This window comes from Tamandua tetradactyla, chromosome 13 (genome assembly GCF_023851605.1).
Source record: "Tamandua tetradactyla isolate mTamTet1 chromosome 13, mTamTet1.pri, whole genome shotgun sequence".
Classification (NCBI taxonomy): domain Eukaryota; kingdom Metazoa; phylum Chordata; class Mammalia; order Pilosa; family Myrmecophagidae; genus Tamandua; species Tamandua tetradactyla.
Window position 1 is genome coordinate 28854267 of NC_135339.1, and position 26288 is coordinate 28880554.

The window sequence follows — 26288 nt, forward strand, 5'->3', positions numbered from 1 at the left end:
CTTGCCTTCCATGTGGGAGACCTGGGTTCGATTCCAGGACCATGCAAACACACCCCCTCCCCCCAAAAAATTGCAGTTTGGTTTAGCTCTCAGCAGCCCACTCCTGAGCTCTGAGGAAACTTGCCTTCTTCTGAGCTGCCCGATCTTTCTTTTGGGCAAGAGACATTTTGGGACTATTTCACCTCTTCTTTTTAACTTCCTTAGGCTTTTTCTCATAGGCTGAATTCTCTCGAATAGCAGCAAGGGCTTTCTTGTTTATCTCTTCCGTCATGTCTGGAGTTACATTGTTCTTTATGTCTTGAGAGAATTGTTTCTTGTAAGCATCTTCGTCTTCCTCCATTAGGTAATCCGTATAATCTGCAACATTCTGACCCATGATGTGCTTCCGATGTACTTCTGCATTAATTCCTTGCTTTCTGAGTCATAAACAGGGACTCGTTTGGTACTGTGAGGAATAGACTAGCCTCCATCCACAGCTCCCTTCAGAGCCCCCAAAACTTTATTTCCAGTGGTAGTTCTGGCAAGCCCTGCGTCCACATAGCAGGTAAAGGCACCACGTTGACCGTCAATACTTTCCACATTATATTCATCTCCTGTCACCTCCGCTTGGCCTTCATAGATCTTATCCATGCCAAACCTATTGAGAAGCCTGTGGGCCAGCAGCAGGCCAGTACGACATGCTGCAGCATAATTTGTCAGGCCAACCTTCACACCATGCTTTAGGAGTTCGTGAACATAAGGTGTGCAGACTATCATGTCCCCTTCTATACGGGCATAAGCCATCTGACAAATGATATCCCTGTAAATTACAAAAATTATCATCCTGTATTTGAATGTGTTGTACTTATTTTTATTCTGGATTACCAAGAGTTTCCAAGCATAGTTACCGGTTTTACCCTTTCGCCTTCTTCTAAATTTCGCTTGGTATCTCTTGAAATAGGCCTTATTCTTGACAACTTTAACAAACCCCATTCTGCGGAACAGAGACCAGCCTCCGTGGCTCGCCAAAGGCCTGCCAAACTTCCTATCCTATGTCAGAGATAGTCCAGATAGTCATATTTCTTTTTAGCACTCCGCTGATAAAGGACCAATTTTACAATACTTACTAATTATGAGATCCGTAGTTGTTTAAAGATCTTTTCAAGTGAACTAAAACTTGAAAGAAATAGTGAAAAAGTTTATAGTGGTTTACTCTAGTGTAGTGGGAAATAATGGATGATATTCTCTACTTTTTAAAAGGTTTTATATCTGAAAGTTTTACTTAAATAATGGGAAAGATATTTTATGAATTTTACTTAGTTCTTAAAAAGATACCCACTTCTCTTTTTTTTTCGTTGTAGAATTATTAAAGCTCAGAAACCAGATGGCATTCTCATTGTTTCACCGTATTAACAAATCTGCTGTTGGAAAGAAGACACAACTTGCTCCCTTGCCACAAATGATTGAAGAATATCAAACCTGTAAATATTGTTCACAAATGAACAACTGTGCTCTTTATAGCAGGTAAATCCATTGTCTTCCAAAAACATTATTTCGTGTTGAATATGAACTCAAGTCAAAATGATTTAACATTGTTGGCTAGACCGGCATTGATAACTTCATTTTCGTTTTATATTTTCTTTTGTGTTAATATTTCTAAAATTAAGGGAAAGATAAACACAGTCTATATTTTCTAACAAGCCCATTTCCTAGTGGAATAATAAAGTACTTGAAAAACTTTTTCTGAAAAAAAGTGAATATTTTAGTCTTGCTGCATATAGTCTCTGGGAAAATGAAATAATTTTAGCATGTACGGAATCTAGTTAAGAAAAATATTGTTTAGGCATTTAGGAAACAATACAAATTTTTCTAAATGATATTTCAAGAAGTCTTCCCATTGCTATTTTAATTTCAGGTCTTTTGTAGTTAGATATAGTGAAATTGATTCTCCCAGATGCAACTGTTTATATAGAGCTATTTTTCCACAAATAGCAAGTTCACTAGCTTTCATATGAACAGTCCTATGTATTTATATCTTCAGAGGTCAATGAAAGCTCAAAAGAACACAGAAAAGTAGATCTAAGTATAGACTAGGAAATAAGAAAAATTCAGAAACAAAGTTCTTTTTCAGCCTGAAAATTCAAATAAAGTACTTTAATAAGTATTGTATCAGAGGATCCCTTAATAGCAGAGGAATGTGAACCCTGGGAAGTCTGGACCTATGGTACAAGTACATTTCTGTGAAATCTTATGTTTAATTCTCTGTTTTGTATGTTATCCTATAACATTTTTGTTTTTATATAAAAATGTTTTTATTTATTAAACAAAAGTGATGTTCTAAGGATTCTCCATGTAATATTGACTTCCTTATGGCACAGAGCTGGGAGTACAAATATTGTAATTTTGAGAAGCGCAGTTGTAGAAAAAGCCAAAATTTGCTGCATGTAGGAATGGAGACCAGGATATGCTAAACTTAAGTTGTTTGGGGGGTAGTCATTAAAGACAAAATAATGCGATATTCAGTTCCTTATCCTTTTGTTTTGTTAAAAAGCCATAAAGCTTTTAAAATGTTTGAAAATTTTATAAAATATTGAAATGATTTTTAAAGAAAATTAGGGACTATGGTTATGAATTATGATGATCAGCATAAATGCGTTCTTAATTTAGAAATGTCTCATTTCATGACCAGTCAGTGAAATGTTTCCCACACATTTCTAACTAACTTAAGGCTTATTATTTCAGAGCAGTTGAACAACAGATGGATGACAGTTCAGTTCCGATTGACATGCTGCCCAAAGTACAAGAAGAAACCCAGCATCTGAAGTTCACACACTTACAGTATTTCAACCTTTGGTGTCTAATGTTAACCCTGGAGTCACAATCAAAGAATAGTAGAAAGAATCATCAAAATATATTAATGCCTGCTTCAGAAATGTAAGTGGCCCATTTAATATAGTAAGACTTCATAATTTGAATTGAGTAGTTGGATAGCATTTGGAATTCATGGCAAATTCAGGTTATGTAGATGGTAAAGACACGCTGTTTCATAAACTCATGACAACTCCAGATGGCTGTCATTGAATTGTTTCTAAAGGAAGCACCATTTCCACGTATTCTATATACTAGAAAAACAATTAGTTATTTTTAAGAAATTAAGTATGCGTCATGAAATCTTCTTTTAAGAATTATTAGTGAATTCTTTTTTATCAGTGATAATAGTATAAACTTGAATATATCTTAAGGCGATTTGTTGCATATTGGTAAAGTGCAAATTAATGAGGTTTTATTTGATTTTTAAAAATATTAGTATTAAGGTTTATATTTTCAGTAAATTTTGGTATAGATTCAAATTTTCTAAGGTAGGTCCATCTTGTTTTCTTCTTGAGATCCATCATTTTTTGTAGTTATTTGTAAAATTGTAATTTTGTATGTCTGCATAGTATTTTTATGTAAAATTTAGGGCTTTAGTTCCAGTTATATGTATTCTTTTCATTTATATATTTTTAGAAAAAATGTTGATGATAGTGTGGGTTTAGAAATAATTGGATTATGTCCTTAATATTAGACTTTAATACAATGAAACATTACAGTGGAGCAGGTTAAATGATTATAGGCTGCATAAGTATATTCGATATGTCAACTGTACATGCTAGCTAGCCTCTGAAGTTGTACTAATGATAGCACCCAAGAGGATGTCAGTGCTTAGTAATTATTTCTTAGAGGTACTGGAATTTTGTTTGGCAATACTTTAATAACAATAAATGAGAAAACCTTTTATAAATACTAAAGAAGTTGGCTATTGTTTTCTTCACATCAGGTTCAGGAACAAATTGTTATGGTTTGTCTTCTGTAATGTTGTGTGTCCCCATAGGTAGGGGTCTTGTGCAATATTAAAGTGTTGACACATGCCTTCTTCAGAGATCCCAGCCTGTGGAGATGCAGCACTTGTTAGAAGTCTTGCTGAAAGGTTATTTAAAAAGGTTATTTTAAAACTAAAGAGGGAATGTTTACTTAGCATGTCTAACACTCTGGTGCAGATTGTGGGAAATGCCAAAATGACTGATTCAATATTAACTGTAGCATTTCGAGGTCAGATGAAGGAGTAAATTGTGGAAAAACGTACATAAAATACTAATATATATGATTATAATGGAAACTTTTTCTCTCTGTCATTCTTTCTCTTTCTTAGGGAGGAAGGTGGCAATTGCATTGGAAACCTGATTAGAACAAAACATGTAAAGACAGTTAGTGATGGACAATATTTATATGATTTCCAGCGTAAAAATGGTGCCATCCCTATCACAAATCTAATGGCAGGTGACAGAATTATTTTAAGTGGAGAAGAGAGAACACTGTTTGCTTTGTCTAGGGGATATGTGAAGGAGATTAATGGGACAACGGTAACTTGTTTATTAGACAGGTAATGAAACATTTATTTTTTACAACAGCTTTATTAAAATGTCATTCACATACTGTACATTTCAGTCATTTAAAGCATAAATTTAATAGGTTTGAATGCATTCATAAAGTTGCACAACAATAAATTTTAGAACATTTCCATCACCTCCCCCCCAAAAAAAACAAAACAAAACCCTATGTCCATTAAGCAGTTACTCCCCATTCCCTTCTCCCCTTGACTCTGGCAACCATTAATTAACTTTCTGTCTTTATGGATTTGTATACTTTTGACATTTCATATAAATGGAAGCATATAATTTATGGTATTTTTTGGCTGGCTTTTTTACGTAGCATTCTATTTTTGAAGTTCATTTCCATGTTGTAGCATGTATCAGTACTTCATTCTGTTTTATTTATTGAGGCAAAACTCACATATATATATAGAATTAACCATCAACCATTTTAAAGAGTACAATTCAGCAGCATTTTGCATAGTGTTGTGCACCCATCACTTCTATCTAGTTCCAGGCCACTTTCATCACCCTAAAAGGAAACCCTGTACCCATTAACAGTCGTTCCCTTCCCTTTCATTCTAGCTCCTGACACCATCAACCTGCTTTCTACCTCTATTACCTATTTTGGATATTTCATATAAGTGGAATTATATAATATATGACCTTTTGTGTCTGCTCTATTTCATTCAGCATAATACTTTCAAGATTCATCTATATTATAACGTCTAATTGGTACTTCATTCCTTTTTATGGCTGAATAATATTCCATTATGTGGATATACCACATTTTCTTTATCTGTTCACCAGCTGATGGGTTGCTTGGATTATTTCTACTTTTTAGGTATTATGAATAATGTTGCTATAAACCTTTGTTTACAAATTTTTATGTGGGCATATTTTCATTTTCCTTTGTAGATACCTAGGTGTGGAATTGCTGGGTCACATAGTAACTCTGTTTAACATTTTGGGGAACTGCTAGACTGCTAAACTTTTGTTTAGTTCCATAGTGCTACTGTGACATAATCTTACCTAATTCTCAAAACCACATGTATGGTAGGCAGGATAGAGATCCTGTGTTAGTTGTAAGGTTTATTTCTCTTTTTCAGCACTCTGGGCATTCCATTTCTTTTTTCTCTCTCTTTTTTTTTAAGGAAAATGTTTATTTAATTTATAGTTGTGATATAAAAATATATTTATCTCAGTAAAAGCAAAGTGAGTTGATTTAAAGAAAAGTAATGAGTAAATATCAGAGTAGTTGGTATGAAAATCTGTGGCAGAGGTCAATATCCATGTCCATGCTCTTCAGTATCTATACTCACTGCTTCCTGCACACCCAGCTAGCTGGGTTGTATTTTTCAGTCTTCCTTCCTTGCAGTTAACTGCTGGCATGCATCACCATTTCTTAATGGTTGGAGATTAGCAATTGTGACTCAGTGTTTTCTGAGTAACTGCAGTGGAAATGTCCAGGCTTGTTCTCATACAAACCAGCAATCCTAGTTGAGTCATAACCAACCCCACTATGGGTTCCATGATATGGGCATATGAGCCACAATATTTCTGTTGAATATTAGAATTCATTGCAGTCTCCTGCTGTGTTTTTTTAGTGCCTTCTCTGTGTTAGTACTGTACAAATCCTTGATAAGATTTTGTGGGCAAATATGTACACATATTTTCAAACTTATGACAAGTTTTTAATTGATGGGAACACAGAGGGGAGAGAGAAATTTAATTCAATTTTAGGAGGTTCAAGGAAAGCTAGTGAAAGAGACAATCCTGGATCATGATTCTGTGGATTGCTAAATTAGCTGTGAAGCAGTGTGAGATTAGCACACAAAAAGAGGGAATATTTTGAGTAAATGCATGATATGATATGAAGGTATGATATGGAGTGGTCAGGAAAGAGCAGATAATTCATTACTTCTGTAATGTAAAAATATAAGGCATGGAATGATTAGAGACATTGGATCATGGAGGATCTTATATACCATTAAAAAGTTGTTTTGTTTTGTTGTTTTCTTTTAAACTTTTAATTTTGAAATACTTTCAAACTAACAGGGAAGTTAGAAAAATAATACAAGCCCCATAAAGAGAACATGCTCCAATCCCCCCCATACTCAGATCCACCAATTTTAACATTTTCCCACATTTACTGTTTCATTCTATTGATCAATCTATTGATCTCTTTCTATCCATTTATCTTTCTGTTTATCAGAACACTTCAGTGTAGGTTGTAGCATCACGCTCCTTCAACAGTTAATACTGCCATGTGTATTTCTTTCTTTCTTTCTTTTTCTTGAGGAGGCAAAAAGAAAAAAAGGTTTATTTACAATAGTGGGAGGACATGGCAGATTTCCTTCCAAGATCTGTCTCCACAGAGTGATTTTTTTAATTGGCTCGTATATACATGAGGGGCAAAGAGAGATAATCATCTTAAGTAACAGATATCTATAAAACTTCAGTAGTTTTTTATTTTATAATCTCAGTTATTCCCTACTTCCTTTAGGATTTATATCCTGTGATACCTGGAAGAGGTGCTTCCCCTTCTAGGGCAGTTGAAGAAAGCTTATTCACACCTGGGTGCAGACTTGACATTTACATGTTGCTCCTTTGTGAGACTAAGAGCTCACATGATTATGATTATTTCAACCAAGTATTTCAATAATACAAGAATAAAACATGAATGCAGTAATACGAGAACAATTGAGGAGGCAATGAGAAATCTAGTAGGATGTCAGTCATCAGCCTTTGAAAAAAATTTTTGATGATTAAAGGAAAACTCTCAAGTATAGCCAAAAGCGAAAGTAAAACTATGAGTAGTTTTGCTCAAAAAGTACAAATGTTTAAAAGATATTTTTACATTTATATATATTATTTTAGCATATGAGATATCAATGAAGTACCATGTATATTTCTTAAGCACAAGGATATTCACTTACATAACCACATTAAATGCAGTTATTGAGTTCATATTTTTCGTATGTCCTAAATAATGTCCTATTGAGCCTTTTCTTCTCCCTTGCTAAATCCTGTCCAGGATCATGTATTACTTTTAACTGTCATTGTCTCTCTCTTTAATTGGGGGAACATATATATATATATATAATCTCAGCCTCTCCCAAGCGTACCATTTAGTAGGATTAATCACATTCACTAGGTTATAGTACTATCACCACGTTTCTTTGCTAAAACATTCCCTTCTCCCCAAACAGAAACCCTAAACCCGTTTTACCTTAACTCTCCGTTCTCCCTTCTCCTGTCCCTGGCAACCTGTACTCTAATTTCTGTCTGTATGAACTTACATATTCTCTGTTTTCCTTGTAGTTACAATGGAGATTAAATTTATCATCCTAAATCTGTAACAGTCTTGTTTGCTGTGATATCAATTTAACTTTAATAGTATATACAAACTATATTCCTGTATCCCTCCATTCCCCCACCTTTATGTAGTTCTTGTTCCAAATTACTTGTTTATATATTGAGACCCAAACCACTCCTTTCTCTTTACATTTTATGCATTTTCCTTTTAAATCCTGTAGGATGTAAAAAGTGAAGTTACAAATAAAAAATATAATAGTATTGACATTAATATTTACCTATCATTACCCTCACACAGAGATACTTATTTCTTTATGTGGCTTCTATCTATAGTCTATTGTCCTTTCCTTTCAACCTGTGGAACTCTTTATAACATCTCTTGTTGGCCCAGTCTAGTAGTGATGAACTCCCTAGCTTTTGTTTATCTGGGAATGTCTTAATCTCTCCTTCTTTTTGAGAGTCAGTCTTGCCAAAAATAGAATTCTTGGTTGGCAGGGGTTCTTGTCCTCCCAGTATCTTCTTGCCTTCATGGTTTTTGATGAGAAATTGGCACTTAATCTTATTGATACTCCCCTATATGTGACATGTTGCTTCTCTGTTGCTACTTTTAGAATTCCTCTCTATTTAATATTTAATTGTTTGGTTAAACTATGCTGTGGTGTGGGTCTATTTGGGTTTGTCTTGTTTGGGGTTCACTGAGTGTCTTGGATGTATACTCCATATCTTTTGTTAAGTTTGGGATGTTTTCAGCCATTATTTCTTTAAAAATATTCTCTCTACCCCTTTCTCTCTTTCTTTTCCCGGGACTCCCACAATGCATGTTTTGGTTGCTTAATAGTGTCCACAGGTTCCTCAGGCTCTGTTTCCTTTTCTTCATTCTTTCTTCTGCTCCTCCGACTGGTGATGTCAGTTTGTCTTATCTTCAAATTTAATCATTCTTTCTTCTGCCAGCCCCACTGTGTGAAACTTCTCAAGGGAAATTTTAATTTCTGTTACTGTGGCGTCCAGTTCTGTTGGGAGGCTTTTCATAATTTCCATCTTTCTATTGTTATTTTCCTTGTGTTCATCTCTCATTTGCCTGATTTCCTTTTGTTCTTAGTCCATGTTTTCCTTTAGCTCTTTGAGCATATTTAGGACCATGTTTTTTAAAAGTCTTTGTGTGGTATGTCCCTGGTACAGTCCTTCTTATTGATGGTTTCTGGTGCTTTAATTCTCTCCTTTCCTTGGGCCCTTGCTTCCTGTTTCTTAGTACGTTTTGTAATTTTTTGTTGCCTGGACTTTTAATATTTTAATGTGCTATTACTGAAATTTAGACTCTGAAGCATCTTAACCTTAAGCTTGTATTCAGCTGGTGTTATGACAGAGCTTTCCCTGAATGTTAGAAGCTAACAAAAAAAGAGAAAAGGAATAAAAGAAAATGTCTTTTGGGCATTGCAATGTTGGCTCAGTGGCAGAGTTTTCGCCTGCCATTCTGGAGACCTGGGTTCATTTCCTGGTACTTACCCATGTTAAAAAAAAAAAGAAAAAGAAAATATCTTTTCCAATCTTTGCAGATTGACCTGTGTGAGATAAGCCTTCTTTGGGGCTTATCCAGATAGCTTGAGGCCACATTATAGGGTCTACCCTGATCCTTTCTACCTGTGCATCTTGTCATGGATATGCACATGTGAACCTGGGAGTTCTCCCATTTCCATGGGTACAAACGTCCCCTCTTCCCTAGAAACAATTTCCTCAGGGTCCTGGCACTGTACTACATCTGCTGCAGCCAGCAATCCCTTGCCCCTGGTAGCCACTTGACTGCTTGAGCTCCCATAGTGTTCTGTAGGAGATCTTGGTGAGTCCCCTTCTACATCCAGGGCAAGTTCTGGAAAGGAGTCTTTCAGGCCACCACAAGACAGATTGAGCCCGAGGTACATGCTCCCAGGATGTGTACAAGGCTTTCCACAATTGGAGTGCAGGTGCTCCACCCCAAGCCAGTAAAGGGTGGATATGGGAGGCAGCCAGAGCCCCAGGAAATCCTACTGCTTTTTAGTAGCCTTTTTCTTGTTTCCCTTCTTACCCTGTTATTGCAGGTTTTTAACTGTTTTCTGGAGTTTTGAGAAAGATGTTTCTGCCAGTTCTTGCTGGTTCTAAGTTTCTGTAGGAGTGACAGGGCGCTGAAGCATCTCACTTCTCCATCATAGTTGGGGTGGGGTCCCATAGGAAGTTTTGACTTTATTTATTGAGATGCATTGAAGGATATTAAACAGATTTACATTTTTTTTTCTGTTGCATTGTAGAGAATGGAGTTAATTATTGCAGGAAAAACTGAAAGCAGAGGAATGAATAAGCTGTTGTGATTCATGCAAGAGGTGATTGATAGCAGGGAAGTGTTGGCAGAGAGTATGGAAAGACTTTGAGAAATACTTAGGAAGTAAAATTGGCTGGCATTTGAATACCGATTGGATATGCAGGGGATATGCAGGTCGGGAGGAGAGTGAGGGAGTCTGAAAAATCAATGTAGCAGTATAGGTGAAAGTGCTGCTAACTGATGTGAGTACCACAAGAGGATCAATTTCAGGGGCGGAGGAAAATTCACATTTGAATATATTGAGCTTTTATCACCCATGGAGATGTTGGGAGTTCTTGCTGCCTGCTGAGTATCTGAATCTGAAGGTTGAGTGAGGACCCAGGCAGGAGATGAGGAATGTGAAGTCAGACCTAAAGGTGCAGCTATGTACCTAGATACGTACTAGAAAGAATAGTACCATGGAACAGGGAAGGTACCTAGGGAATGCCAGGGATTGGAGGGCAGGGGTTGAGAGGAGTTGGTAAAGGCCTCTAGGAAGAAAACTGTACTCCAGTCTGGAGGAGAGAGGGGCCACATGCTCAGGATCCTTCACGGAGGCAAGTGAATTTTCAGCACATGTTGGTTCCTGGCTATTAGCTGCTTTGGCTTTGGTGACTTGTATCTTTCTCCTTCCCCTTTCTCCACCTATCCAGGGCTTTATGCTGCTTTGATGAATAAATGTGAATTAGAAACTCATAGTCACTTAATAGTTGTGCTGGCTTCTTTTGTTCTTTTAACAAATAGCAACATATTTCTTGTACTGACCAACTGATTATGTTGAATGAAAAGCATTCAGGTACATCTGTTTTGCTGTTTTAGGAACTTGTTGGGACTCCCAGAATCAACTTTATTCAGACTCGACCAGGAAGAAAAAAATTGTGATATAGATACTCCATTAGGAAATCTTTCTAAATTGATGGAAAATACTTATACAAGGTTTGTAACAGTGAACGAATCTGAATTTTATTGCGCTTTCGTTAAGAATACCATTAAAAGTATATTTTTTCTTTCCAGCAAGAAACTTCGAGATTTAATTATTGACTTTCGTGAACCTCAGTTTATATCTTACCTCAGTTCTGTTCTTCCGCATGATGCAAAAGATACAGTTGCCTGTATTCTAAAAGGTGTGCTATCATCAGTTCTATTTGGTTCTGTTTATAATGGTTCTATTATAAATCAAGCAATGCTATATCTAGTATTTTATTAATTTATTAGACTTTCAATTACAGTTTTTAGACAGTCTCTGAGGATGTAGTTTATACATATCTTTTAAAATCACCATGATAGTTTCTTACTTTAAGAGGTATATTGGGTGGGCCATGGTGGCTCAGCAGGCAAGAATGCTTGCCTGCCATGCCAGAGGACCCAGGTTCGATTCCTGGTGCCTGCCCATATTAAAAAAAAAAAAAATGTATATTGAAGAACAGACTTATGAAGACTGCTTTTCTTATAAAATAGTGACTTTGCTTATTGAAATTCAGCCCTTTTTTCTTGTTATTTTGATTTTAATTTAATTTAATTTCCTGTTACTTAAATTTAAATGTAGGTTTGAATAAGCCTCAGCGACAAGCAATGAAAAAGGTACTTCTTTCAAAAGACTACACCCTCATCGTGGGTATGCCTGGGACAGGGAAAACAACTACGATATGTACTCTCGTAAGGTTTGCTGTTCTTTTCCTTAGAAATTAAGTCTTTACATCAGCTTCTTGTCAGTTTAGGGGATGTGTTGTTTGATATCAAAAAGGCTAAATTTTAGTTCAAACTGTCTTTATTTCAGATCACCTTTTAAAGATGATATGAGAAATAGTAAAATTAAATCACAGATGGTTGTAATCATGTTGTACCTTTCTTACATTTAAAATTTGCTAAGATCTTTTTCTGTTGGTGGTATGTGTATCATTGTATGCTTTCCTTTTGCTTTAAAAATGCTTAATTTTTTATCACTCTGTATCTTTAATTTTATGTGCAATCAGTGCTTATTGGAAAAAATTAAAACAATTTAGAATAACATGAAGGAAAAATAAAAGTCCCCTTTTGATTGTCTTGTCAGTTCCACTTCTTAAACAGTTTTTTGCACATGTAGGTAAATACATAATCCCACACAAATATACACAAATACAGAATGTTTGGTATTTTTTTGCATAAATGGGGCAAAATGCTTTTTTCACTTAATATTTCACAGATACCTCTCTATGTCAGTACCTAAAAAATGACCTCATTCTTTAAGAACCAGCTGTATAGTGTGTGCCATAGTATAGGGTACTGTATTTAATCTTGCCTGTATAGATAAACATTTAGATTATTGTCACTTTTTTTTAAAACTGCCAACAATGCTGCCATGTATATCTTAGTATGTGTATCTTAGTATATATACAGGTGAGCAGGCATTTCTGTAGGACAAATTCCTAGAAGTAGATTTGCTGGCCAAAGGGCATGTTCAGAGCCAGTGCTATTTCTATTACATTATCTTCAATAATTGTTTTATGAAAGGAGAACAAAAGGGAGGGATCGATGCCTAACATAAAGGGAAGACAGCTAATGATAGAGTTTTCGGTGTTACTATTGCTAGGATTCCCTTCTTTTCTTTTTTTTTTAGGGGGTGGGTGGGCCCTGTCTGCACTTCATAAACTATTCTACTAGGCTTGAGTCCACTTATGTGGAAGGCTGACTTTGTTCCCAAAGATTGAATTAGTAAATCCAAGCAAGTCGGGTTTTTCTGTAAGTTAGGCTGCTTATTTATAAGGGAGCTGGTGGTCTTTATGGGCCCTTGCTTTCTTCCAACTGTCCACATTCCTTCTGCACTAAAACAGTCACCTCTGCCCTTCGCTGGGCAGCCTGCAATATCTAAACTGAGCCCTTCCTTCTACTCACAACTAAAGATGGCAGTTGATGCTTTATGTACATTTACATACATACATAACATATGTTACGTGCATGCATAAAAATACTTAATTTTAATATAGCATTACTAATCTGTAGTAATACCATGTGATTTTTATAAAATAATTTGGTTTTATAATGTATAAAAAATTATTTGGCTCAGTTTTTAAATAGTCTTCATATTAAGTTTTCTAATTCTGTTTGAAAAATATAAGCGTATATATTTATATGTAAAAATAGAAGCAAATATAAAACATACCTGAAATTGAAAGTAATGCTTCTTTTCTTTCTCTTATCCTTTTTTAGGTAAGAATTCTCTATGCCTGCAGCTTTAGTGTTCTGTTGACCAGTTATACACATTCTGCTGTTGACAATATTCTTTTGAAGTTAGCCAAGTTTAAAGTAGGATTTTTGCGTTTGGGTCAGACTCAGAAGGTACATCCAGATATACGGAAATTTACAGAGGAGGAAATTTGCAGATCAAAGTCCATTAAATCCTTAACTCTTCTAGAAGAACTCTACAATAGTCAAGTAAGTACAATTATGATATAACAATACTGACAGTAATCTCTATAATCAGAATGAGGGAAGAAACAACACTAGGAAATTCTCACACTGACTAGATTTGCAAGTGATTAATTTATGCATAGCTCAGGACCAGTTTATTGATGTATTGTTTACTGTTGCTTTTGAACTGAAATGAGGTTTCTGTTTTATTATTAAGGGCTTCTCTTTTCTAGTTTCAGATATCCTAGAAAACTATTAATGTTCAGGATGTTTTAGAAGCAACATTGGAATGGTCTTGTGATGAATATACCAGGCTTTGATGTATCACCTTATTTAAAATTTTTGTTTTATTTTTTAATGCCTGTATATATTTTTATTGGGAAATCTTAATTGATATTTAGTCTTTTAAAAAATCACCTCAAATACAGTTGCGTTATTAGCCTATTCTTTCAACAGAATTAGCCTGTTTTTTCTCTTTTTATATTTTTCTTTTCTTTTCTTTACTGTATTGGTTTTTAAAGCTGCCAGAATGCAATATCCCATAAATGAAATGGATTTTTAAAGGGGAATTTATTAAGTTAAAAGTCTAAGTTCTAAGGCTGTCCAAATTAAGACACCAGCAAGAGGTTACCTTTGCTTAAGAAAAGCTAATGCCATCGCGAACACCTCTGTCATCTGGGATCTTTGGCTTCAGGTTTAAATAGCTTCCCCGGGGGTGTTTTCTTTCTGCATCTCCAAATGTCTGGGTCTCCTTTTGGGCTCTGAGCTTTCGCCAAAATGTTTCCTCTTTTAAAGGACTCCAGTAAACAATAAGGCCACCTTGAATGGGCTGAATCACATCTCTTATCAAAAGGTCACACCCACAACTGGGTGTGGAAACAATCCAATCACAGTTTCCCCCCCTAAACAATAGGTCTGGCCCCGCAAGATAGGATCAGGATTAAAACATGGCTTTACTGGGGTACATAATAGTTTCAAACCAGTACAAATACAAATATACTTTAATTTAATATCTGTACCCATTACTGAAAAATTTTGAAGTGGCTAAGATACATATATCCAGCCGACTTTTTTTTTTAATTAAACTTTTTATTTTGAGCAGATTGTAGATTTACATGCAGTCGTTAGAAATAATGCAGAGAGATCCTAAATAATGTGCCCTTTAACCAATGGGAACATCATGCAAAACTATAGTAAAATATCACCAGGACACTGACATAAATACAGTCAAGATACAGAACAGTTCTATGTCTCAGGGATCCCTCATATTGTAATTTTGTTGCTACAGACTTCCCATGTGCCCTGTCCCTCCTTACATTCTGGAAACTCTTACCTGCTTTTGGTTTTTATGCTTTTTTCATTTCAACAGTGTTTTATAAATGGAACCATACAATATGCAACCTTTTGGGGTTGCTGTTTGTTCTAGTTTGTTAGCTGCTGGACTGTAATATACCGGAAATGGAATGGCTTTTAAAAGGGGAATTTAATAAGTTGCTAGTTTACAGTTCTAAGGCCGAGAAAATGTCCCAATTAAAACAAGTCTATAGAAATATCTAATCAAAGGCATCCAGGGAAAGGTACCTTGGTTCAAGAAGGCCAATGAAGTTCAGGGTCTCTCTCAAGGGGAAGGCACATGGCGAACAGGGTCAGGGTTTCTCTCTAATCTGGAAAGGCATGTGGCAAACACAGCATCATCTGCTACCTTTCTCTCCTGGCTTCCCTTCATGAAGCTCCCTGGGAGGTAGTTTGTTCCTTTTTATTGATGAGTGTTATTCCATGGTGTGGATGTACCTCAGTTTATTTAGTCATTCACCTGTTGAAGAACTTCTGAATTGTTTCTAGTTATGACTGAAGCTGTTATAAACATTTGTGTAGAGGTTTTGTGTAAACATAAATCTTCCTTTCTCTGAGATAAATGCGCAGGAGTGTAATTTCAGGGTCGTTTTGTAAGTTGCATATTGAGCTTTTTAAAAATCTGCCAAACTGGGGTGGTGCAAGGGTAGTTCAGTGGTAGAATTCTTGCCTGCCATGTGGGAGACTGGTTCAAGTCCCGACCCGTGCACTTCCCCAAAAAACAAACAAACAAGCAAACAAACCAATCAAAAACCAAAGAAACAAAAATTCAACAAATGGTGCTGCGGTAACAGGATACTCCCATGGAAAAAGAAAGAAATGTGACCCCGCCATACAGCATACAAAAAAAAAAGCTGCCTGCTTGTATTAGCTAGGGTTCTCTAGAGAAAAAGAATCAGTAGGAAATATCTGTAGATATAAAATTTATAACAGTGTCTCACATAACCATGGGAATGTAGAGTCCAAAATCCACAGGGCAGGCTGTGAAGCTGATGACGCCAGGGAAGGATCTGGATGAACTCCACAGCATTCAAAGTAATTACTGTAAAGGCAGTTCTTGATTCTACCATCTTGTCCTTTATGTTTTCTTTTTCTTTTTTCTTTTTGTTGTTTTAAAAAATTTTTTTTCTTCTTGTCCTTTAGTTTTTATTTGTCAGAAAATAATTTTATTTTTTCCTTGTCTCTCTCTTTTCCTTTAAAATACCTTTACTCATATTCTTCAATTCTATGCCCTCCTCCAGACCACCCTCTCCTGTCTTTATCAGCGGACAGGGCTCCCTTTAGTAGTTCTTATAGGGCTGTCCTCTTGTTGACGAATTCTCTCAATCTTTCTTTGTCTTTGAAGAGTTTAATCTCCCCCTCAATTCTGAAGGATAACTTGGCTGGATAAAGAATTCTTGGTTCAAAGCCTTTCTCATTCAGGATCTTAAAAATATCATACCACTGCTTTCTTGCTTCCTTGGTGCCTGTTGAGTAGTCTGAAGTTAGTCTTATTTGTTTTCCCTTGTATGTAGTAAATTGCTTTTCTCATGCTGCTTTCGGGACTTTCTATTTCTCTTCAACACCTGACAGTCTGATTGGTATGTGTCTTAGAGTGGGCCTGTTCAGATTTATTCTATTTGGAGTTCACTGGGCCTCTTTGATTAACATATTCATGTGCTTTATAAGGGTTGGGAAGTTTTCTCCAATTATATCTTCAAGTAACTTTCCCAACCCTTTACTCTTTCCTCCTGGGACACCAATAATTCTTATATTTTTGCGCCCCTTGTTGTCCATCATGTCCCTAAGATTCAGTTGCATTTCCTGCCGTTTGTTCTTTTGCGCACTGTAGTTCTGTTGTTCTAGCTCACTTATTTTTCCTTCTGCTTCTTCAGATCTGCTATTGTATACCTTCAGTATATTTTTATTTGGTCTACTGTATCTTTCATTTCTGTGAGATCTGCTATTTTTCTATTTAAACTCCTGAATTCTTCCTTGTGCTCTTCTGTGTCTTCCTTATATCCTTTATTTCTTTATAAATATCCTTGAGTAGTTCCATATTCTGTGTCCCCTCTGGAATTTTTATTTGGTAGTTTGGCAGGACCATTTCTGCTTGGATCTTCATGTGCTCTATTATTTTCTGTTGTATTTGGGGCATTTGATTATCTTGATATGGTTATTTTGCAAGTTGGTTTCCTTCACTCTTCTAAAGTTTTGTATTTACTTTGTTTTTGTTGAATGTTTCCTTTTGCACTTTGTTGGTTATTCTCTGCCAAATCAGTGTCTGAATCTCATGTAGGGGATACAGTTCAACTTAAGGGTCAGTTATAAGCTAGGTTGGGGTGCACAGTGTTCCAGTGGCTGAATGGTTGCCCACCAAGCAGGAGACCTAGGCTTGGCTCCCAGCCTATGCCCACACACACACACACACACACAAAAAAAAGATAAAAGAAGAAAAAAGAGATAATAATAATAGTAATAAAGTAAAATAATAATATAATAAAAATATGATACACAAAAACAAGAACCACAACAAAATACACCTCAACAGTAGTTGGCATCAAAATCAAAAGGAGATACCAGGGTATACTGGGAGTGAAGTCAGACTGGTGCCCACCAGATGGAGAAAAGACTTAAGAGAAAAATAATATGAAAATAATGTAAAAAAATAATAACAGTGATAATAAAAATAAATGGAATAAAAAATAAAAATATGTGAAATTAAAAATAGAAATGAATAAAAATATAGTAATATAAAATATCTATAAAAATGAAAAGGAGAATTATGTTACTAATAAAAATGTATAGAATGAATATGTTGTAAAAGGGGGGGAAATAAAAAAGAATATTAAGAAGGAAAAAAATTTTAAAAAAGACCTAGGCAGATAGGGAGTTAGCTTGCCGGCACTAACCCCTTCTTTCCAGAAGTTGGCGACTGTCATGCTCTTTGTCCCTCAAGCTCTCCCATCCCTGTCCGTTGCCACTCACCTGTACTTACTGCATCTAGCCAGCAGATGGCGGGCCCTAGTCTCCTCCTCTCTTATGCTCGCCCCTCCTGGCCAGGGCAATTTGAGGTTGGTGTGATCAGCAGGGGGTGCTGCTTTGCCAGCGGCAGCCGGGCAGTGGGTCTCTGTGGAGGGACTGGGGAGCCGACCAGCGCATTAGGTGTCAGCTGATCAGCTGATCTGCAGTGCTGGTGGGCCTGCCAGACATGGCAACTGAGGGCTGGCTTTTCCCACACCTGACTGTGTGATCGCTCCCCCCACCCTGAGGCCTCTGGTCTCCCTGCCGACACTGCCCACTGTAGCCAGGTGGGGAGGTTTCCCTAGATGGCAGCTGTGCAGACTGGAGCCCAGGAGGGTCAGTTCCTTTCAACTGCTTCTCTCTGGTGCACTGCAGCCCAGCGGGTGGGGATCCGCGTCACCCGACCCATTCACTCTCCCATTATCCTCTTCCCAAAACTGCCTAAAGACCCTCCTAGACTATTCCCACCCCGGGACCTGCAGTCCCAGGCATTTTCTCCCTGTCTCCTATCTTGTTTCATGGAGCAGGAGTGAACTCACTCCACTCTGTTCCACCATCTTCCCAGAAGCCTGTACTGTTGGGTTTTGAGAGTTCTTTATATACATTATATACTAGACCTTTGTTGGATATTGGTTTGCAGATATTTTCTCCCACTTTGAAGCTTGTTTTTTCCTCCTCCTACTGTTGTAGTCATTTTACAGTCGAAGTTTAGAAACCTCACTTCTCTACACTCCCTAGTTTATAATGTAATTAATTGTCTTAAATATTTCCTCTACATACATTTAGAACTACATCAAATAGTGTTAGAATGTTTGCTTCAAATGTCAAACATAATTTTGAGAAAGAAACAAGGAGAAACAAAGCCTATTATTTTTACCCACATTTTTGCTTATTATATTTTCTTCCTCTCTGTTGTTCCTAGGCTCCTTCTTTCATCATTTACTTTCTGCTTAGAGAACTTTTCTTTAGTTATTCTTTTAGGGTGTGTTCTAGTTTGCTAGCTGCCGGAATGCAGTATACCAGAAATGGAATGGCCTTTTAAAAATGGGAAATTTAATAAATTTCTCATTTACAGTGCTAAGTCCAAGAAAATGTCTAATTAAAGCAAGTCTATAAAAATTAAGACACTGACAGGAGGTTACCTTCACTCAAGAAAAAGCGATGAAGTTCATGGTTTCTCTGTCAACTGGAAGGGCACATGGTGAACATGGTGACATCTGCCAGCTTTTTCTCCAGGCTTCTTGTTTCATGAAGCTCCTGGGAGACATTTTCCTTCTTCATCTTCAAAGGTCTCTTGGCAGCATGGGTTCTCTGCTTCATCGGGAAGACATTTCCTTCTTCACCTTCAAAGGTCTCAGGCAGTGTGGGTTCTCTGCTTCATCATGACTCTGCTCTGTTTTCTTGTCATTCTGAAACTTTCTCCAAAATGCTTCTTTGAAAGGATTACAGTAAACCTGAAACTTTCTCCAAAATGCTTCTTCTTTGAAAGGATTACAGTAAACTAATCAAGACCCACATGGAATGGGTGGAGTCACGTCTCCATCTAATCAAGGGCAGTACCCACAACTGCGCAAGTCACATCTGCATGGAGATAATCTAATCAAAAGATTCCAACCTGCGTTATTGAATCGGGATTAAAGCTATGTTGCTTCCACAAGATTGGATCAGGATTAAAACATGGCTTCTCTAGGGTACATAAATCCTTTCAAACTGGTACAGGGTGGTAGGTCAGCTGGCAACAAATTTTTTTCCATTTGATAATGTCTTGATTTTCACTTTATTCCTGAATGATATTTTTGCTGGTATAGTATTCAGGTTAACACTTCTTTTCTTCTCACCATTTAAAAAATATTGTGCTATGTCCCTTTGATCTTTGATGGTTTCTGATGAGAAATACACTGTCATTTGAAATTATTTGTTTCCTATAGATAAGGTGTCATTTTCTCTAACTACTTTCAGTATTTTTTTTTTATTAACTTTCGTTTTCAGATTTTAAATTATGCTGTGTCCTAGAGAGGTTTTCTTTGAGTTTATCTTGTTTGGAATGTTCTTATTTTATTTAATCTGCAGGTTTAATGTCTTTTGCCAGATTTGGAAAGCTTTTAGCCATTATTTCTTCGAATACATTTTAGGCTCCTTTCTCTTTCTCTTTTCCTTCTGTAACCGCAAAAATGCAAAGATCTTTTGATGTTGTCTCACAGGTTCGTGAGGTTCTGTTCATTTTTTTAATCCAATCTGATTTTGTTCAGTTGTTCAGATTGGGTTATTTCTATTTTTCTGTATTCTATTTCATATCATTTTTTATGTTTTCTTTCAATCTTTTGAGTCCATCAGAGTATTTTTCATTTTTGTTGTCATATTTTCCATTTCTGAAATTTCCATTTCTTTCTTCCTTTTATTTACTATTTCTTTGCTGTGACTTTCTATTTTTCATTTGATTCAAGTGTGTTTGTAATTGGTTTTTAAAGCTTTTTATCAGAGCTGCTTTAAAATCTTTGTCAGATGATTCTAACATATCTGTCATCTTAATGTTGACATCTATTGATTGTCTTTTTTTCATTCAGTTTTAAATTTTCCTTGTTTTACGTATGATAAGCTATTTTGATTGAAACCTGAGCATTTTCCTGTTGTTATGAGACTGTGAGTCTCATTTTAAACTTCTGGTTTAGCTGGTTTCCTCTGACACTGTTCAAGTGGGGATAGAGAGTGCTCTTTCTCGTTACTGCCAGGTGGGCAGTAGAACCTACGCAGTCTCCTTTGACATCCACTGTAGGGGAGGCCCCTTGTTATGGTGGGCATGGGCAGAAGTCCAGGCTGACACCAGTGGGGCCGCGGCTTCCAAAAGCTCAGCTTCCTACTTGTGACCCTACCCTGGAGGACGAACTGTTTGGGCTCTTCATTACAGCCTTGCAAGGATGAAAATCTAGCCTCCCTATTGGCCTTTGACAATTGGCCTTTTGTTTTCTTCAGAAGTGTGGCCATCAGCTTTCTCTGTGGTGTTTGGCTGTGTAGAGCAGTTATTATGTAAGTTTTCTGTGTTGCTAGGTTTTCCCTTTCCTGGTCCTTTGGCTAGAGAGAGCAGGCTTTTGTTGGGGCTTTTTTTTCTTTTTTTTTTTTTTGGTCTGTGCCCATTCATTTTATTGGGTCGCTCGCTTCTTCAGTTTCTGGTTTGGGATATGTGAGGCAAAAAGAAACCCTGGAAAACTAACCACTGTGTTGTGCCTTGGTTCCCAAGGTTGCTAGCCAATTGGGATTCTCTCCACTTTTCAGTATCTTCTTATATTTGTTTTATAAGCATTTTTAGTTGTTCTTAATTGAAGGAATAGGAGCAAGTACATCTACTTCGTCTTCTTGAAAGCAGAAATTGACATTAAAAAAAAAGCTTATTAACATATTACTCCTTGAATATTTCAGATTTCCATTTGGAAATATCCAAATGTGAACATTATTCAATGGTATCTGGAAAATATGAGCTTTTTCAACTCTTAGTAAAAGAAAAAAATTTTACTTTTATTTTTACATACTGTAAATATTTCAGACAAAATAATATTGGAGGATTCTTGTTAGAGGACAATTTTATTTTAATCTTTTGGTTTCAAAAGTGGGAAAACAAAATTACATTTTCTTTGTATATTGAATAACTGATCTAAACTTACAAGTGCTCTAAATAAAGTTTAAAATGTTTTAAAGAAAAAAATAACTGATCTGTTTTCTTTATTTGGTTATAGCTTATAATTGCAACAACATGTATGGGGATAAATCATCCAATTTTTTCTCGTAAACTTTTTGATTTTTGTATTGTGGATGAAGCCTCTCAAATTAGCCAACCAGTTTGCCTTGGACCATTGTTTTTTTCACGGAGATTTGTGTTGGTTGGGGATCATCAGCAGCTTCCTCCCCTCGTGCTAAACCGTGAAGCAAAGTAAGCAAGCATTTAAGTTTTAATTTCATATTAGATTCTTCTTAAGGTATTCTTCTTAATACCAAATTTAATATATTGTTAAGCCTGTGTGTGGTTTGTTGACAGAGCCCTTGGCATGAGTGAGAGCTTATTCAAGAGGCTAGAGCAGCATAAGAATGCTGTTGTGCAATTAACTGTGCAGTACAGAATGAACAGGTATTTATAACAGTGTCGGGTATATGTGATTTTCATGTTTGTTTCCATCTTCCAAAACTGAAATTATTTTTTGTAATTCCCTCAGTAAAATTATGTCCTTAAGTAATAAGCTGATATATGAGGGAAAGTTGGAGTGCGGATCAGACAAAGTGGCTAATGCAGTGATAAATCTACCTAACTTTAAAGATGTGAAGCTGGAACTGGAATTTTATGCTGATTATTCTGAAAATCCTTGGCTGAATGGAGTATTTGATCCAAATAATCCTGTTTGTTTTCTTAATACAGACAAGGTAAAACATGTTTTTTTCCTTTAGTTTTTTTCTTTTTGTTTAAATTTTATTTAACAAATAAATTTAAAAGTTATTTTAATTTTTCAGTTTGCGGTTGTATGTGCTCCATTAGAGCTCATCAGCTATAAGGTGAAACTAGTGTACTTCTTGTGCTTCAACACAAAAAGTCTTTTCTTTCTACAGCCTCACTATCTTTGGTAGGGAATATATTCTGGGAATTGATAGCTCTCAAAAGTGGCTTTTGAAGATGGGAAGGCAGAAAGTGAACTCAAGGGTATAATTACGTTTCCTAGAAAAGAAATTGGCAGTGATACTCCCAAAGTGCTGCGTACAGAGTAGGTGGAAGACATAATAAACTGATGTCATTTAAAGACCTGTTTACAAACCATTAAACAGAAATCTTCATTTAACAAAAATCTTTATAAGGACCTTAAATGACTTGATTCTTTGTTCTAGGCACTAAGAAGAAAGTTTTGACCCTATATTATTATAATTTATTTTATATAGTGCTATTTTACATTGATTTGAAAGTCTTTATATAAGTTCAGATAAAAATATAGTGCCCAGTTATACCTGTGCATATTCCTCTAAATTGATTTTGTCGTTTGCTGTTATTAAGGTAGGTAGACCCAGCTGATGGTTTAAATAGGGCCTAAACACATGTACTTTGATGGAATTTTCATTCATTTAGATATTGTACTTAGCACTTCAGGTTCAAGAATTTGATCTTAACACTTAACTAGGGGAAAGAAGCCTGTGGGAAGTTCATTCATATAAACTGATCTCATAAATCACTGCTTTTACAAGCCAGAATTCTAGTTTATTAATTATAATTTACAATTATTTACCTTACAAATGCTTGCTCAGATTCTTAGTTTTGCTACTCAAGTTTCCTCTTTCTTAGTATCAGGATTCCAAGTAAGTTGTATTAAAAATAATCAAGGTTGCTAAGTGATGATACAGAATCAAAATAGTACTAGGAGAGTTGAATACCAGGTATGGTAGAGCTTATCTGCTCTGTTATTTGCATAACAGGCCACAAGGAAATAGAAATAGCACAGATATTGGAGCCAGATTTACTTTGTTATCCCTGCCACAATTGTGTGGTCTTGGGCAAGTTATTTATCCTTTCTGGCCTTTCATTCCTATAAATGGGGGATAATAAAGTTTGCAAAGCATTTGGCCAAATATGTGATCTCCTTTCAAAAATCATAGCATGTTTAAGATGGGTTGCCACTTTGTGGATTTCTGAAATGACTAATATCATTCTTTTTTAACTCTTATACCTCCACATTTTAGGATGAAGATATTTTTCATTTGTCTCCTGGTAGTAAAGTTCCTGTAGCCAGCTAGGTACTGAAAATAATCTTAGTAGTTGTTTTATAAGTAGGATGTACTTTTTTTCTATATAGGTTCCAGCCCAAGAACTAGTTGAAAACGGTGGTGTGAGCAACCTAACAGAAGCCAAACTCATAGTGTTCCTGGCCTCAGTTTTTATTAAGGTAATTTAGAATATACTGTGAATTTTTTTTTAATTAATTAAAAAAAATTTTTTTAAATACCAAAAAACACCAAACAAATGCAAATGTTCTTAACTTTTTATCATTCTTTTCTACATATATAACCAGTAATTCACAATATTATCACATAATTGCATTTTCATCATCATGATCATTTCCTGGAACATTTGCATCTATTCAGAAAAAGAAATAAAAAGAAAACAGAAAAAAATTCATACATACCATACCCCTTACCCCTCCCTTTCATTGATCACTAGCATTTCAATCTGAATTTATTTTAACATTTGTTCCCCCTATTATTTATTTTTATTCCATATGTTTTACTTGTCTGTTGACTATTATTTATTTTTATTCCATATGTTTTACTTGTCTGTTGATAAGGTAGATAAAAGGAGCATCAGACACAAGGTTTTCACAATCACACATGTACTGTGAATTTTGAGAACTAATTACTATCAAGGTGAGGAGTCATAGAATGTTAGGACTGTAAAGAACTAAAGATCTGGTGTTAGCCTTTGTTTAATAAGATAAAGAGACTGAACCCTGATTGGTTTTGTTTTCTTTCGAGAAAAAGTTAAATATCTAAGACATAATTTTTTTATAATGGCATTTTGGGTTTCTATTCAGGATAATTTTTGTAACATCAGACAGTTCTAATCTTGACAATACTATGCTTACTATAGTTGGTATGATTGGGGATAGGAAACTTTTCTATGTCAGGGATACTTTTCTGTGTAAGTGAAATGTATTTCTTCATACTTTTTTAGTTTTGGTTTCACAGCACTCTTGCAAACCAATATTTAAAAATCAAGAGAACAATTATGATGAAGGAATTATGGCTGTAATGGGAAATATGGATATCAATTTAGAGCAAATTCAATAATTGTGTTTACATTTAGAAGATAGGAACATCTCTTACAAATATCATTTGGGCACATAATGTAAACATTTGATTTAATAAATTTAGTAAAGCTTAAAAAAATGTAAAATCAGAAATTTCCATTTTAAATTGTATTCTCTTCTGTTTAGGCTGGATGTAATCCCTCTGATATTGGTATCATTGCACCGTACAAGCAGCAATTAAAGATCATCAACGATTTACTGGCACATTCTTCTATTGGGATGGTTGAAGTTAATACAGTAGATAAATACCAAGGAAGAGACAAAAGCATCATCCTAGTATCTTTTGTTAGAAGTAATAAGGATGGAACTGTGAGTTAAATGTATTTACTACTAGTTCATTTAGGGCATTTTAAACATTAAGTCTTCCTAATTAAATTTATAGATAATACCAGGGTTTTTTGTTTGTATTTACCTTTTGCATTTTTACTCACTTGATTCACTTTTCTTAACTATGTAATACATCCATATGTTTTTTTTCTTTTGCAATAGTTCATGCAAGAATTTATTATGTATTTGTAGTGTTGATCAGTGGGAAACATGAGTCTCTACAACCCCTTTCAATCATGTTCACTGTCAATATAGTAATATTACTTATAGACCCAGTAGTGAACCACCTTCACTTCTATTTACTCACTTATAATTAAGTTCAACCTCATTAGCTAACTATTCACCCATCTCAAGCTTCTGTGTATCTCTAGGTCCCCTATATAATATATTATACGCCTCTGAGTTTACCTTTACCCTGGTCATAAAAGTAAAATCATATAGTTTCTATCCTTTTGTGTCTGGCTCATTTCACTCAACATTATCCATCTTGTCATGTGCTTCAGGATATCATTTTGTCTTACTCCTACATAATATTCAATCGTTTGTATATACCACATTTTGTTAATCCACTCTTCTGTTGATGGGCACTTGTATTGTTTCTCTTTTGGCAATTGTGAATACTGCTGCTATGAACATTGGTGTGCAAATGTCTATTTGTGTTACTGCTTTCAGCTCTTCTGGGTATATACCGAGTAGTGGTATTGCTGGGTCATAGGGCAACTTGATATTTAGTTTCCTAAGGAACTGCTAAGCTGTCTTCCATAGCAGCTTTACCATTATACATTCCCACCAGCAGTGCGTAAGTGTCCCAATTTCTCCACATCCTCTCCGACATTTGTTGTTTCCTGTTGTTTAATAGCAGCCATTCTTATAGGTGTGAGGTAGTATCTCATTGTAGTCTTGATCTGCATTTCCTTTATAGCTAATAAAAAGGAGCATCTCTTCATGTGCCTTTTAGCTATCTATATTCGCTCTTCTAGAAAAATGTCTATCCATATGTTTGGCTCGCTTTAAAATTGGTTTGCTTGTTCTTTTGTTGTTGAGTTGTATGATTTCTTTATGTATACAGGATATCAAGCCTTTATCTAATATGTTATTTCCAAATATTTTCTCCCATTGAGTTGGCTGCCTCTTCACCTTTTGGACACAGTCTTTTGAAGTGCAGAAGCATTTGATTTTGAGGAGTTCCCATTTATCTATTTTTTCTTTTGTTGCTTGTGCTCTGAGTGTAAAGGTTAGGAAGCTACCTCCTATTACTAGGTCTTGAAGATAATTGCCTACATATTCTTCTAGGAGCTGAGTGGTACTGGTTCTTATATTTAGGTGTTTGATCCACTTAGAGTTAATTTTTGT

The 26288-nt window shown here is 35.7% G+C and overlaps 1 protein-coding gene and 1 pseudogene across 2 annotated transcripts in view; one reads left to right on the forward strand and one right to left on the reverse strand.

The window, feature by feature from the left end:
- Nucleotides 1-26288, forward strand: part of DNA2 (DNA replication helicase/nuclease 2) — an 89605-nt gene that overhangs the window by 42403 nt on the left and 20914 nt on the right. For both annotated transcript variants that reach the window (XM_077125104.1, XM_077125106.1), the window contains exons 8-19: nt 1341-1503; nt 2722-2913; nt 4169-4399; nt 10855-10971; nt 11050-11159; nt 11582-11691; nt 13222-13446; nt 21507-21700; nt 21806-21895; nt 21981-22185; nt 23598-23687; nt 24735-24917. In XM_077125104.1, the coding sequence (XP_076981219.1) occupies nt 1341-1503; nt 2722-2913; nt 4169-4399; nt 10855-10971; nt 11050-11159; nt 11582-11691; nt 13222-13446; nt 21507-21700; nt 21806-21895; nt 21981-22185; nt 23598-23687; nt 24735-24917 (1910 nt within the window). The remainder of the gene's footprint in view (nt 1-1340; nt 1504-2721; nt 2914-4168; nt 4400-10854; nt 10972-11049; nt 11160-11581; nt 11692-13221; nt 13447-21506; nt 21701-21805; nt 21896-21980; nt 22186-23597; nt 23688-24734; nt 24918-26288) is intronic.
- On the reverse strand, nt 83-972 carry LOC143653076 (large ribosomal subunit protein uL18 pseudogene; annotated as a pseudogene).